Source organism: Desmodus rotundus, chromosome 8, assembly GCF_022682495.2.
Source record: "Desmodus rotundus isolate HL8 chromosome 8, HLdesRot8A.1, whole genome shotgun sequence".
Classification (NCBI taxonomy): Eukaryota; Metazoa; Chordata; class Mammalia; order Chiroptera; family Phyllostomidae; genus Desmodus; species Desmodus rotundus.
In genome coordinates this window covers 93537768-93551462 of record NC_071394.1, presented here as the reverse complement: position 1 = coordinate 93551462, position 13695 = coordinate 93537768, and the positions used below count along the sequence as shown (strand labels likewise).

Here is a 13695-nt window from a genome sequence, read left to right as displayed (position 1 = left end):
ACCTTTCCCCCCCTCTCCCCCTCCCACTCCCCTATTGACAACCCTCCATGTGATCTCCATCTCTATGGTTCTGTTCCTGTTCTAGTTGTTTGCCTAGTTTGCTCTTGTTTTCATTTTTTGTTCTTATATCTGCAGTAGAAAAAGATGTTTTTTCCTAGAAATTATGGAAAGTAAACTAACTTGGGGGCTGGAAATAACCAGAGAGGCCATGAAAAAAGAAAATCTTGCCCTAAGACCTTTTCTATTTGGCTCATTCAATGTTTAGTTGGCAACATTTAAAAATGGAGGGATTTCTCATAAAACTCTAGTATTTCTTAAGGTCTGTCCGCACAAGTCACCAGGTCTCATGTGGCCCTGTTTGGTGGCTCCCCAACCTTCTACCTGGTCTTATTCCCAGAGCAGTTCACCTGCTTGGGCTCTGTGGGCAGGTGAGTCTGATCCCTTTTCTTAAGCAAATGATGTTCCCAGAAGGCTACTTTTTGGTATACCACGAAATGCAACATGCACGTTCCATCAGTGACCTGGGGCAACCTGAAACTGGGGGTTGGATTCTGCTCCAAGGACCTCCCTTCTCCAAAGAAGTCTGATGAGACCCATCGATAAAGGGCACACCAGCATTTGTAATGCCTTTGCCAACACCAGCATTCAGGGATATGGGGCTAAATGGATGCCACGAATCATTGCCTTAGTGTAAATAATAAGATAAGGGCATATGTTGACTATGTAAAATGTTTATTGATATATCATGCCAAAAAAAGGTTTTTATTTAAAATTCAAATTTCATTTGAAAGGAGGCAACAAACGATCATTGGGATACCACCCTGCTCCTGGGGGAGCTCCCAGGCTCACGGAAAAGCACGCACATTCTACAGCTATGTGATTTTATCACTCAGAACTGCATTCTGGGAAACTCCTCCTAGACATCCCTTGCAGGTGATTGTGTCTTTAGTTGGTAGCTGGGAAACAACAGCAACAAAAACAAAATAACTCCATCCTAAGACTTCTCAGAACATTTCTGGCTTTGAAACTATTGACCCTCAAGTATCCACCACCACCCACCTAGAATATATGTGTATATATATTCTCACTGAAAAAATTATCACTGTTTTTGTTGCTTGCAGGTTGTCACATCAGACCTGTAGGATGGCCTCAGCACACCTGGCTTTCCTTCTCACGGGGTGCCCGTGGATTCTGGCCATGGACAGGCAGCCCTTCAGGAGCGTTTGGACTTGCTGCAAGTTGGGCACAGGAGCTGACCCTTGGTGACGATGTATGCCCGGCCGCTCAGCGGCTGCTCGCAGCCCTCACAGACAAAGTGCTTTCGGTGCCAGGCCAGGTCTTCCACACGCTGGTAGTCCTCCGAGAATATTATCTGGAGAGGAGAGCAGAAGAAATGAACCTAGTAGAGACAGTATACTGAAGGTAAGTTGTAGGATGGTGGTTCATCCTATCCTTGTTTTGACCTTTAAGTGCCTCAGTAGAGAAATCTGACATTAATCTGAGGAACTAAGTGCAGTATTTGGTGAAGGTCATGGTTGCATCTTAGCTCCTCGGATGGAAAGAAAGTCCTCTACCATCGGCAGGTTTTACTCATCCAGTCTCTGGGACACTCTTTGGGTCAATTGCAAAGCCCAGTTGTGTTCTGAGACAATATTAAATACTCCAGTGAGGACAGCCTAATGATAGCGAAGCTGCCTATGGCCAATCTTCGAGAGTCTTCGACACAAAGGGCACTCAGGCTCAGAAGAAAGTGACACTTTGGAATATATAGATGGTGAGGAACCCAAGGCTCAGAAAGAGCAGGATAGTACACTGGTTAAATGTAACTTTGGAGGTTGGGGGTCACATAGGAACTGGGTGTAAAGTGTCACTTAAACACTTAGCTTTGTGACTTGGTGTGAATTGCTTAATCTCCTTGGGCCTCAGTTTCTACATCTGTGGAATGGGGATGTAAATACTATGCATCCCATGGGATTTTCTGAGTGCTGCAGGAACTACTACATATGAAGTGCTGCAGTCCTGATGGATACAAAGCCAACGCTGTGACTCATTGCCGTCTCTGAGCTGCACTTCTCTCACACGTAAGAGGGATGCACTGATTGTCTTCCTCTACAGGGTTGTTGTGAGGTATAAAAGGCACATCGCACCTAAAGTACGTACCAAGTTCTGGACCCATCATGAGCCCTTAGGAAAGGGTAGAGTGTTGTTACAGTGAACATACTGCCGTCCTCACAGAAGTGAGGCTGTGGGGCAGGCCTGCCGACAGTCCTTTTCCTTTTTAAATGTCGCTTGATGGCAGAGTTCTAGGTAACAGGCCTTAACTTCTCATGAAGACCAACTGTGGAAGGTGGTAGGAGCCAGCTATTGGCTCAGAATGAAGACCCTCATATGTGTCAAAGATGAAGGTAGTGAGTTTCCCATCACCAAAGGCATGCACACAATAATTATTATCACAATTACTATTATCATTATTAATATACCTGGGAGTTCCTCTGGTTTTAAACCATTGGACAGCTGAGTCCCTTTCATAGCATCTCTAACAACTGTATTGCATTGTATTTATTGTACTGTGCCGAGGTATGTTAATGTTGTATTATTGTGTCCTGTTATGTTACATTATCCTAAGGCCAAGAGCAGCTCTCATTTATTAGTTACTTGGTCAAGCCCATGCCAAGCATTCTCATTCAGTATCTTGGTTATCTTCATAGTAACCTCATGGGATAGACATTGTTATCCTTGCTGTTTTTTAAGTGAGAAAACTGAGGCACAGGAGTTGCATAACCACACAACTAATAGATGGGGAACCAGGTACCTGCTTCCTGTTACATCCCCTATGATGTTCTCCTGAGCACTTACTAAGTGCCAAGGACAAGACTGGACAGGCACTCTCTCTCTGACCCATCCCAATGATCCTAGGGGTAGAAACTAATATTGGCTCCATTTTGCAGATGCAAAAACGGGCTAGAGCATGAAGTGTGACCTGAGCCTCAGTTTTCCTAGCTGAGAATCACAGAATCAGTGAAGCCACACTCCCCTTGCTTGGCCTTGGGTCCTCTCCCACAGTGGCGGGGGTGCCCACCCCACTGCCTGTCACCTCATCGCAGCCGGAGCACCGAGGCCGGATGCTTTCACAGTAGTGGCGGCCACACCAGGGTGCACCGTCCTTCCAGAAGTAGATGAGGTCCACCAGCGGCTCGGAGCACTTGATGCACACAAAGCAGGCAGGATGCCACTGCTTGTCGTAGCCGGCCCTGTCCACGTAGACCACGGGGCTGTCAGCAGGCGCTACTCCCTTGCAGAGCTCACACACCTAGAGGGGTGGGGGAGGACCCCAAAGATACAAGGCAGGCATGAGAGCCAAGCAACATGGGTTCGAGTTTCAACTCGTCTTTCTACTTCCTGGGTGACCTTGAATAAGTTATTATACTTCTCTGTTCCTCTGTTTTCTCATCTGCAAAGTGGGATAATACTAGCGACCTAGTAGGCTGTCGTGAGGACTAAATAAAGTACTTGTTTAGCACAGAGGTTCTCAAACTTTTTGTTCTCATGACAGTTTATACTCTTAAAAAGAGTATAAAGGTTCACATAGGTAATACCTATTGATATTATAAGAAAAATTAAAACTGAGGAAAAATTAAATAATTCATTCATTTAAAAACTGTCAGAAAATGTATTTCTGTTGTTTAAGTTCCCTGGTCTGAGGTATTCCCAGTTCCCAATTATGGTAGCCCGAACTGACTAATACGACCTGTGTTACAAAACCTCGAGCTTCATTATAATATTATACAGTAGGCCCTTGGGCGACGTCGGGGTGAGGGCACCGGCCCTCTGTGCAGTAGAAAAGCCGCATATGACTTAAAATGACCCTCTGCACATTTGGATTCCCAACTGTGGATTGAAGATACAGTTGAACCTTGAATGACACGGGTTTAAACTGTTGTTGGAGGGTCAATTGCATTTTGAATTTCAAAAATAAAAATAATTGTGGCAATTTGTTTTCTCTCTTGTTACATAGCGTACCTATATAATATCCTTGATTTGGATCTTAGCTCGGAACTGCTGGAATATTTACTACGTGGCCTTCTACAGAAAGTATTTGCTGACCTTGGCTTTGGAAGAGAACTCTGTTACTAAGCACCAATTACACGTCAGCCCCCATTGAACTAGTTACTGTTTTGCCAGGTAGACACGAGTAGGCATATGTTAAGAACCTAAGCACTGAGTATTCTTAATTTAAATACTTTCATTACATACTTATTGATAATATACTCCTGTATATGATGAGGGAATAAACATTAAAATGGTGAAAGTTGGAGAAAGAAAACCAAATGACCAAAGCCCATGTGCTGATGGCAGTCCCTAGTCATAGTGGCTGTTGAATAGATGTCTAGAGAAAGAATACGTTTGGCTAAGTGACCCTGAAGGCCTGCTGATGTTCCTAGAACATGTCAGATTTGTGGTTGCAGTTATGCCCACAAGAAGGCGGGGTGTGAAAACCCTGTGCCTGGAACTCATCAGAGGGTCTAAACTGAAAGTGATGAATCAGCATTCGTTTATTTTCACCGTCTCTTTCAGCATAGCTGGGAAGTGTAAACTATTTGGCGAGGGCTGTGTGAGTACGAAGTGAATTTTCTGTCTGTCTGTCTTTCTAAATTTCACAGGTAGAAATTTCCAGCCCTTTCCTCCCACACAGAGGGACTTGCTGCCGATTGCACCAGGTCGAGTGTCTCCACGATGCATCAGCAGGGCTCCCAACAGCACATTTCCAGAGGTAGGGAAGGGGAGAGGGGCACAAATGCACCTGGGTGGGCCTGGGGCATCAGTAGGCTCCTGATGCAGAGAAGGAAATGGGGGATATGAGGTCAGAGAGGGAGTTTGGGGGTGATCCTGGGTGGCTCTGAACTTAGGTTATGGGTTGGGTTCACTCTGGAGGTAATGGGAAGAGATGACTGGTTCTTGAGGTGAGGGTTTGTGCTGTGTTCTGGTTTGTACTGTAGGGAGGTAATTGTGGTGGCAGAGTGGAGGAGGGAGGAGAGATCGTGCATGTAAGCTTGGTCTCTGCTCCTTAGCATGAGGCATGCCCCTTCTCTCGTTTAACCCAGCCCCCCTGGCTCCTGGCCTGTTACTGCCAGTAGCCAGCCCTTCTAAGTAAACAGTGCCACTGCCACTTTATGAAAATAAGATGTCTGGGTAATGAGCCCTGTCAACATGGGTCAGGAACCAGTTTTCTCCTCCTTGCCTCTGAGCTGTTTTCTGAGACCCTTTTCCTGTCATCTCAAAGAATATAGATCTGACAGTGACCTGGCTCCGTCACCTGGTGGTCCCCCAACCACTAGGGGCAGGCTGGCAACTGGTAACAGAATGTCTAGCCTGCTTGGGTCCTAGGACCCTGGCCCCACCTTCCTCTGTACAAACTTACAGTTCTAGAATCTTTGCTACTGAGGTTTACAATTTTGAAATTGCAGGGGATGGTTGAGAGTGGAACTAACTGTGGGACCTTGGACAAGTTACCCAACACCTCTGGTGCCTTAGTCTGGAGACACTACTACTAGTAATAACATCGTAGGGTTGTTACATGATTAAATGAGATAACAGAGTTAATGGATTCTATAAGGGTTCAGTAATAATTAGATAAAATCTTGTTATTCCCTATCCCAGCCCTCCTTATAGATAAAGCCGAGAGGCCCTGGCTGGGTAGCTCAGTTGGTTAGAGTGTCATCCTGAGATGCCAGAGTTGCAGGTTCGATCCCTGGTTAGGGTACATACCCAAAGCAACCAATGAATATATATATTAGTGAAACAACAAATCAGTGTTTCTCTCTCTTAAAAAAAATCAATATAAAATTTTAAGAAAGCCGAGGCTCAGCGGAGTTAAATTGCTTTTCCAAGATGACAAAGTCATGTTAAAGGCGGGATCTGTGTCTGGTTTGGAGGCCTGGGGTGCCTTCCATAACACCGCTAGCATGCAGGTTGGCATCGAGTTGTGCAAGTTTCATTGTCTGGTCACTGCTCCAGACTCAGCTACAATCAGTGCCTGGCTTGGCAGGCCTGCTGCGATTCCCCTCCAACCCCTCCCCCTCTAAGACAGTGATTCTCAGACTGCAGTCTGCCCCAGCATCCCGCAGAGGGCTTGTTCAAACAGACTGCTGGGCCCCAGCCCCAGGGCGTCTGATTCAGTAGGTCTGGGATGGTGCATAGGAATTTGCAGGTTCCCAGGGGATGCTGGTGTGGTCAGGAGTCCACACTTTGAGAACCACTGTCATAGAGTGTTTAAAAATGACCTTATAAATAAGCTCACCAAAAATGATATCACCAATTCGATTTGGTTACAGCAAAAGCCAATTTGAATTCCTAGCCTGCTTAAATTCTAGACTATTTTTAAGAAAGCCCAATGTGGTCATTCTTAGGCCACTTTGCCTAAGGAGATAGTGTGGTCAAGTAGAAGTCTGTTGGGACTATGTTAAAAGGCATAGAGAAAAACACTCATCATTAGCATATCAGTTGGTTCTTACTCATATTCCCAACTATCTAAAATCAGAGCTTGTTCATGAGAATCTTTCCAACATTTGCCACATAGCTTAGTTTGCAGACGATCCCTGCTGGGGGGAGGACGTCTGCCACAGACCTGTCATAGGCAGAACAAGCATTTCTCCCAGTGCCATTGAAGCTTTGCCCTGCCCCTGTTCAAGTGGCGAGAGATTCTTAATGAGAAGGGTCTATAAGAAAGAGTTTAAAAATTCTGTACTTTGGACCTTTGTAATCTGTAAAAATGCCTTTGAGAAAGCTGAGGAACATTTTAGATTGGGTTGCCTCAGAGACTAAGACCCCGGAGAGCTGGGGTTCCCTCAGTGTGAAAATGATGTTGCAAATTTTGGGACCCTCCACCAGTCAGTGGGGTGTCTACATTCCTTCCTTTGAATGTGGTCCTGCCTAAAAGGTTTGCTTCTGTCGGATGGAAGGGATGCTATAGATCCCTGAGGAAGGTCATCAGGGCAACACAGCTCCCACTGGCTCCCTCTCTCACTATGCACACCCTGGCCCTGGGCAGGCAGGAACGAAGTCCTGAGGCCTCCATGCTGGGGCGACTATGTGGGGAAAACACACAGAAGATACTGCTGCCCCAGCCCCAGCTGTTTGCATCTGCCCAGCACCACGGGCCAGGTGTATGAAGGAAGGAACTTCAGAAGATCCCAGTACCCAGCCTGCAAGCTGCTCTGAATGATGCCGATGGACAGGGAGCAGCTATCCCCACTGAGCCCTGCCCAAATTGCTGATCTGTGAGCACAGCAGAGGTTATTGTTTAGACTACTGCATCTTGGGGAGGTTTGACAGGCAGCATTAGGTAATGGGAACGTCAAATGTGGGTATATGGAATTTTTAAGACTTCTGAAATGGAAGTAATCAAGACATGGAGAGTAATCAAGACATCAGGCAATAGTGGATTAAGGACGGTAGCCCAAGGGTTACCTGACCAAGTAACTGTCTCTGAGGGCCGAGCCATGTTGGCCTTCAGAGAGGGGTCAACAGGTATGGAGAGCCCTCTAAACCAGCAATAATCTCTTCGTCAGGGCTGCCAGAGCTCTGTCCCAATCCTGCTCTCTCTTTTGGAAGGCTGTTATCCAAAGGCCTACCCAGTCTAAACCCAGAGTGCCTTGTGAAAATCTCACCATTACAATATAGTAAATATTAACACAAGGGCCTTGAATTCAGGCGCTGGGTTCTTTCCAATACAAATACTCAATAATTTATTTATAAACAGCATCTCCTCATTTCCTCTTATGGTGATTATACACCATCTCTGCTTTACAGCCTTACGTATTCCAGTCATTGTTTTCTCTTTTCTCCCCTCCCCTCCCCTCCCCTCTCTTCTTCTCTGGCTCAGGGTGATTTCTGGCATCCTTAGGCTGTTGCGCTCTCTTCCCCCCAAACTGTCATTTTCCTGAGGCTCCTGCAGGTGCAGGACAGGCGGCTGGGTGCAATGTTTAGGGTCACGGGTTTGGAATGAGGTCTGTACCACGGCTTCTTCATTGGTCAGCCCCTGGGCAAGTCACCCACCTCTCTGAGCCTCACTTTCCACCCTTGAAACACATGGCAGGCCCTGGCTCGTGGGAAAAGCTTTACACGTGAAGGTCACTGCTGGAAGTGGAAGGCTAACCAACCACTTTGCCTCATGCTTCCACTTAGGGCAGGTTATTGAATACGGGGCTCTCTGTCATGCCAGGTAAAACATTAGGTGTTTCTAACTGAATCTCCCTCACTGGGTATCTAGTGAGGTGTGGGGCCGGGGGATGGAACCGGGAAGCCTTCATAAATCTACACTTGCAGAGAATGTCAGGCTTTGTGTAGTGTGTGGGTGATGACTGAGTTCCTGCAAACAGAGGCTGCTGAGGGGGGAAAAGCCTTACATGTGGTCATCCCTAGGCAACAGCTTCGCATGGTGCCTCCAGCCAGGGGTCTGGCAATGGGAGTTCCTACTGTTTGGGGTCGGGGTCAGGCCTGAGCTCCAGGTCTGGTTTAACCACTCACCAGCTAGGTGACTACATGATTTTCTCAACTCTGTGTTTTCTTTTTCTTTTTTGTCTGTGATCCGGAGTAGAAAATACGTGTTATGGCCTGATGTATCACAGAAACACATGGACCCCTCCACACCCCTGAGATAAAAGGTTTCCAGAAAAATATTTACCACCCCTGAAGCACTTCTTTTTTTTTTTCTAAAAAACTCTGGTTATAATTCACTAAATTGACTTACTGTCCACTGATAGGTTGTGAGCTGAAGTTTGAAACCACTGTTTAAGTTGATGAAGAACTTTTCTCAATGTCTTAGTCTTTGAAAAGGGGGTTATCTACCTAGTAGGATAATTCTTAGGATTAAATAAATTAACAATGTGAAGCCTGTGGCTCGGTGCCTGGCACACCCTGGTCAATGAGTGGTGGATGGCATCCTCCTCCTCCCTGTCATCCACTAACGTATGTCAGCCACGTAAAATCAGATAAAACCAAAGTAATTCATAAAAAGCTAAAACTATTTTTTATGGTTCTTCAAGTTCCGGGGTCAGCAAACTACCTCCATGGGCCAAATCCAGCCCACTGCCTGTGTCTGCAAATAAGGTTTTATTGGAACACAGCCATGGTCATGGGTTCAGATATTGTCTATGGCTGCATTTGTGATACTCGGACAGAAGCAACGTAGTTACTGAGCAGTCCAGTCTCAGCTGTGACTGGGACCGTAGGACTGCAAAGTCTAAAATATTCACTCTCTTCCTTTAACAGAAAACGTTTGCCAACCTCTGTTTTAGTCAATGGATTATTATGTGGTTCACTTCAGAAGACACAAAAATGCTTGTGAGGCCTATATGGCAACATGGAAAAGTATTTACAAGTATAAAAAGTGGAATACAGGGAATTTTCTGTGAAAAAGAAAAAACCTTTAATGTTACTGAAATATTTCTGCCATAAGGGAGGAAGGCAGATGTTGAGAAGCCTGGTAACCATGGTGATTTTTCAGGGTTGCTTCTCTGGGCCTCTTCCCATCCTGAACTCCAGCTCAGCCTGGCACAAGGTGGGGGGCAGGGCAGTGGTTTCAAATTCCCAGATAGGGCCTTGCAGGCAAGCCATCCTGCCAAGCCCACAAGCCAAACATCTGCTTGGACAATGACTTGGAAGTCCCTTGCCCACAAATATGTCCCTTGTTGGGGCTGGAGTCCGGTGAGCTGCCAGCTGCTGTGGGTTTCCATCTGAGAGGCAGACCTCAGTGGAAGGGTGGGGACCCAGGTCTCTGAGTCCCTCCTCTGTGCATTCTTGTGGGAAGAGGGGGGTGGGGCCACACTATAATTTGGACCAAATTAAGAAAACTTTACAATTTCAAGGAAGGTCTTCACTTCTCTCAATATATTCCCCTCCTCTTAGTCACTCTCTTTGGCATGGCTTGGCCTGAAAAATGGGTGGTGTGGGGAAGGGCCTGGGGTGGGCGGATGGCAGGAATAATAAATACTAAAGGGTGGAGATTACATTAAATGTTCTGGCTTTCTCTCTCCCTACTTCAATTACAAGTTTGGGGTACAGGGAAGGGCGGAAATGCCTGGGCAAAATGACCATGCCCAGGAAATATCTGTATATTCAATTTCTGAGAGAATATCCAGTAAGCTCTCTGAACGCAGGGAAGTGGTTTGGGGAGATGTTAGCAGTCAGAGCAGTAAGGTCAATGACCGCAGGGCACTCAGGAGCCCACAGGTTCTATCCAGGTGGGAGAGGTGGGGAGCGGAAGGCTGGGAAAGTGGGTCTGGGGCTTCAGTGTTCTGGTGTGAAAGTGTCCAGGTTACTGGAGTTGGCAGCTACGTGACCACAGAACCCTTTGAAGCCCCCAAGACCCACGGGGACTGGGGCAGGACAGGCAAGTCCTTCCGTGGTTCTGGGCACCCAGACAAGAGGCCCCCAAATTCTCCACTGGGCTGGGTTGTGAGTTACTCCGAACACTGCTGTTCACCCCAGGAAACCTAAATACACCCCCTAGTGTTGTTGTACCCACCCACCCTGCTGGGCCCCACCCAGGGCTCCTCAGACTCCACTGGTCTATGGTGCAGCAGGACCTGGGATGGAATCCAGCCCCATCTCTCATCAGCAAGCTGCTTAACCTCTTCGTGTCTCAGGCTCCACATCTGTGAAATGCGTATGGCAACCCCAACCTCTCTTGTTGGTTGTCAGGGGGATTCAAAGAGATGAATGGGCCTGCTCTGCAGTAAACAGTGCCCTCCTGTCCACGCACACACAGTGGGGCAAGTGAGGGCAAGAGAGGGAGGCTAAATATTCTTGGGTTTTTAATTGTCCTCACTGACTTAAATGGCGTGCTTTGTGAGGGACAGGCTGTGAGTAGGTATCTGGGATATTTCTGCATGGCATGTCCTCATGCAGAGGGATTACTCTGAAGGTACTACCCGTGCTGCCCCGCCTCTCCTACCCTCAGTGATAGTAATGCTTTCAGAGGACTGCTCTGCGGTTGGCGTGGGCAGCCACAGCCTCTGGGTTCTCTCTCAGATGTGCTGTGGCTAATTTCAGGCTGCCCTGTCCTGTCAGGGGGCCTTGTCTGAAGGCCTGAGATTTGAAAGCTGGGGATGAGGTTCAGATCTGCGAACTATGCTCAGATCCACAAAACTGGACAGCTCTGGCCACTAGGATGGGTCGGGGTCAGATGCCATTGTCTCTGCAACCTAGCTGGCCCTCTGTTATCTGGCTTCACTCACAGCTCAGCCTATGGGTGGGAATTCCACATGGGCGAGCTGGGAAAGGCTTTTGGCAATAAGGCTCCTCTGGTCTAGATAACCCTTTCCTCTGAGGACACTTTGGTGAAGGGGCTGTGAGGGATGTCTCGGCAGCTTGACCCTGCTAGCCCGAGTCGGAGCCCCTCCCAAGGTCTCTGAAGAAGGTCATGACTGTGACAGGCTGAGCTGCAGCACAGAGAAAAGTGAGAGCTCATGTCTCCGACTATGGAGTGTAGTGTGGTCAAGGACATGGGTGGTAGGGCCAGCTACAAAGCAGTGAGTTAGATTCTGTGCTTGTGTTTCCAGAACTCCCCATTGACATCTCAAAGAATGCAAGAGTGGTGTGCAGTGTTCTGCAAATTGGACTCCTGAAGCCAGGAGGCCAACTAAATCTGGGAAGTGCCTGGGTTATTGTCTACTGGACCCTCATCATCAACCAAATTGCTGATTTCATTTTTGCTGAGCTGATATGTTAGGTCTTTTTTTTTTTTTTTTTTAGCACTGTTTAGCAGTGGATTTTAAAGTGTAGCCCCCAGATTGTGCAGCTACAACCTGGGGACTTATTACAAATGCAGATTCTCAGGCCTCCCTGTACCTACTGAGTAAGAAACACTGCTGTTGGACCCAGTCCTCCGAATTTGAATAAGCCCTCTAGGCGACTTTAGTTCGAGAACCACTGCTTTAGCCTACGAAGGCTCTGAGAAGTCCTGCAGTAAAGAAACCCATTTAGTTTTGTGTACTCTAGTATCTCCCAAACTTCCACGGCCACATGACTTTTCTGTAACACAATATCCTTGAGCTTTCTGAGAAATAAACCTGGGGAAACAGGAAAGATGGACGTGGGGTCTGTCAGGAGTTGGTTTGAATCTAATAGCCTTTCTTCACGCCCTGGGGTGGCTGGGAGCTTTAAATTAGATGCTGCAGTGCTTAGCACTGCCCTTGGCTCATGGAAATGCTGACTGAATTGCAGCTGCTAGCAACAGCAACAGTGATTGTCAATAGGACGATAAACAGCAATACATTACCAATATAGTTCTAGTAGCATCATTTCACGTGCCCCTCTTTTTGCCTCCATTTTTCCCCGTACAATGCTGTTTGGATTTGGGATGTTGGACTGAGACCGACAATTTCCTTCTCACACTCAGGTTCTTGAGCTGAATGCCCTGACCACTTCGAGTAAAGTTCACTGCCCTCCCCAGGGGAGCAAAACTCAGACCTTGTGCCTGCTTCTCGGCATCGGTAACTGTCCTGCAATGACCTTTTATGAGAAACAAGGGGAACGCAGCACCCAGGATGGCCGGCACCCACGTTCATGTGATGCGGCCACTGACTGGGGGAAAGCAGAGCAGTGCAGGGAGTGCAGCCCACGTCCAACCTGAACGTGGCGTTGCTGGGGACACACGGTCTACGGCCTGGCAGGCTATCTAGCTGCCTTTATGGGATCTGCTCCCTGGCTTCCAGGAGATGAAGAGGGAGTTCGATAAGAACCTCCTTTCTTCCTGGAACAGATTAACAAGCAGGGTTTTATAACTCTAGAATTACTATTGGATCCATGTCCTTCAGCATAGAAACTGGGGTACCTTGGGAAAGTTACCTACCTATCCTCTCTGAATCTGATTCCTTACCGGTAAAATGGGATTGGTGACATTCACCCCATTCAGGCAACTGTGCAAATTAACCAGAGACCCTGAAAGAGTGAGCATAGCATTTGGCACAGAGCAGGTGCTTAGTAAAGGTGACCTGAGATCTCCTCATCCTCCTAGGCACAATGGCCATCCAAATTGTCCCCATCTTTTCAGGCTTAATTTAGTCTGAACATTCATTTATTCATTCATTTGTTCATTCATTCATGGGTTACATACTTACTGAGCACCTACTATCTCTATTGAAGGTACCTGCGGCAGGTACAGAGATGAACAAGACTAGACCTCAGCCTCTAGAGGTGGTGACAGACCTGAGGCCAGTAATTACATAATTAGTTACTGACTTTAGATTGGGGTTAGGGCAAGGAAGGAGAATGCTGTCTTCCCCAGCCAGCCCAGGCCAATCAATAGTGGCTTCCTTTGGAGTCCCCACTTTATTTTCTGACTGTGGAATCTGCCGTTTACTGTCTGGTCTTGTTTAAATTCCTATGTGTCAGAACTGTTTCCTAGAGCTGACTGTAGGCAGGGATCTGGGATCTCAAGCCACTTTTGCCCTGTTTCCCCACTGAACAAAATGTGGGGCTGAGTCAAAGATAAAATAGGTTCTCAGATCTGCATCTCTCTCTTCGGAAGGGCAACTGGGAAAGGTCACGACTTAAAGAAGTCACCTTCCAACTTGGAATTACACAGTATTTATTTTTAAGGACAAGTAGCTATTTGAGGGTGGATAGAAGGCAGAGTTGGGGAAGAGATTCATTTATAAAACATCATCACTAAATCTAATTTTTTAAAAGTCT

General features: G+C 47.0%; 1 protein-coding gene across 1 annotated transcript in view; it reads right to left on the bottom strand.

Annotated features, from left to right (window-relative positions):
* Positions 1–731: 731 nt before the first annotated feature.
* LMCD1 (LIM and cysteine rich domains 1) overlaps positions 732–13695 on the bottom strand; it is a 57724-nt gene continuing 44760 nt past the window's right edge. Inside the window, exons 5-6 of the mRNA XM_024556705.3 lie at positions 3095–3310; positions 732–1372 (exon numbers count right to left, since the gene is read on the bottom strand). Of these exons, the coding sequence (XP_024412473.2) occupies positions 1214–1372; positions 3095–3310 (375 nt within the window). The 3' untranslated portion in view covers positions 732–1213. The remainder of the gene's footprint in view (positions 1373–3094; positions 3311–13695) is intronic.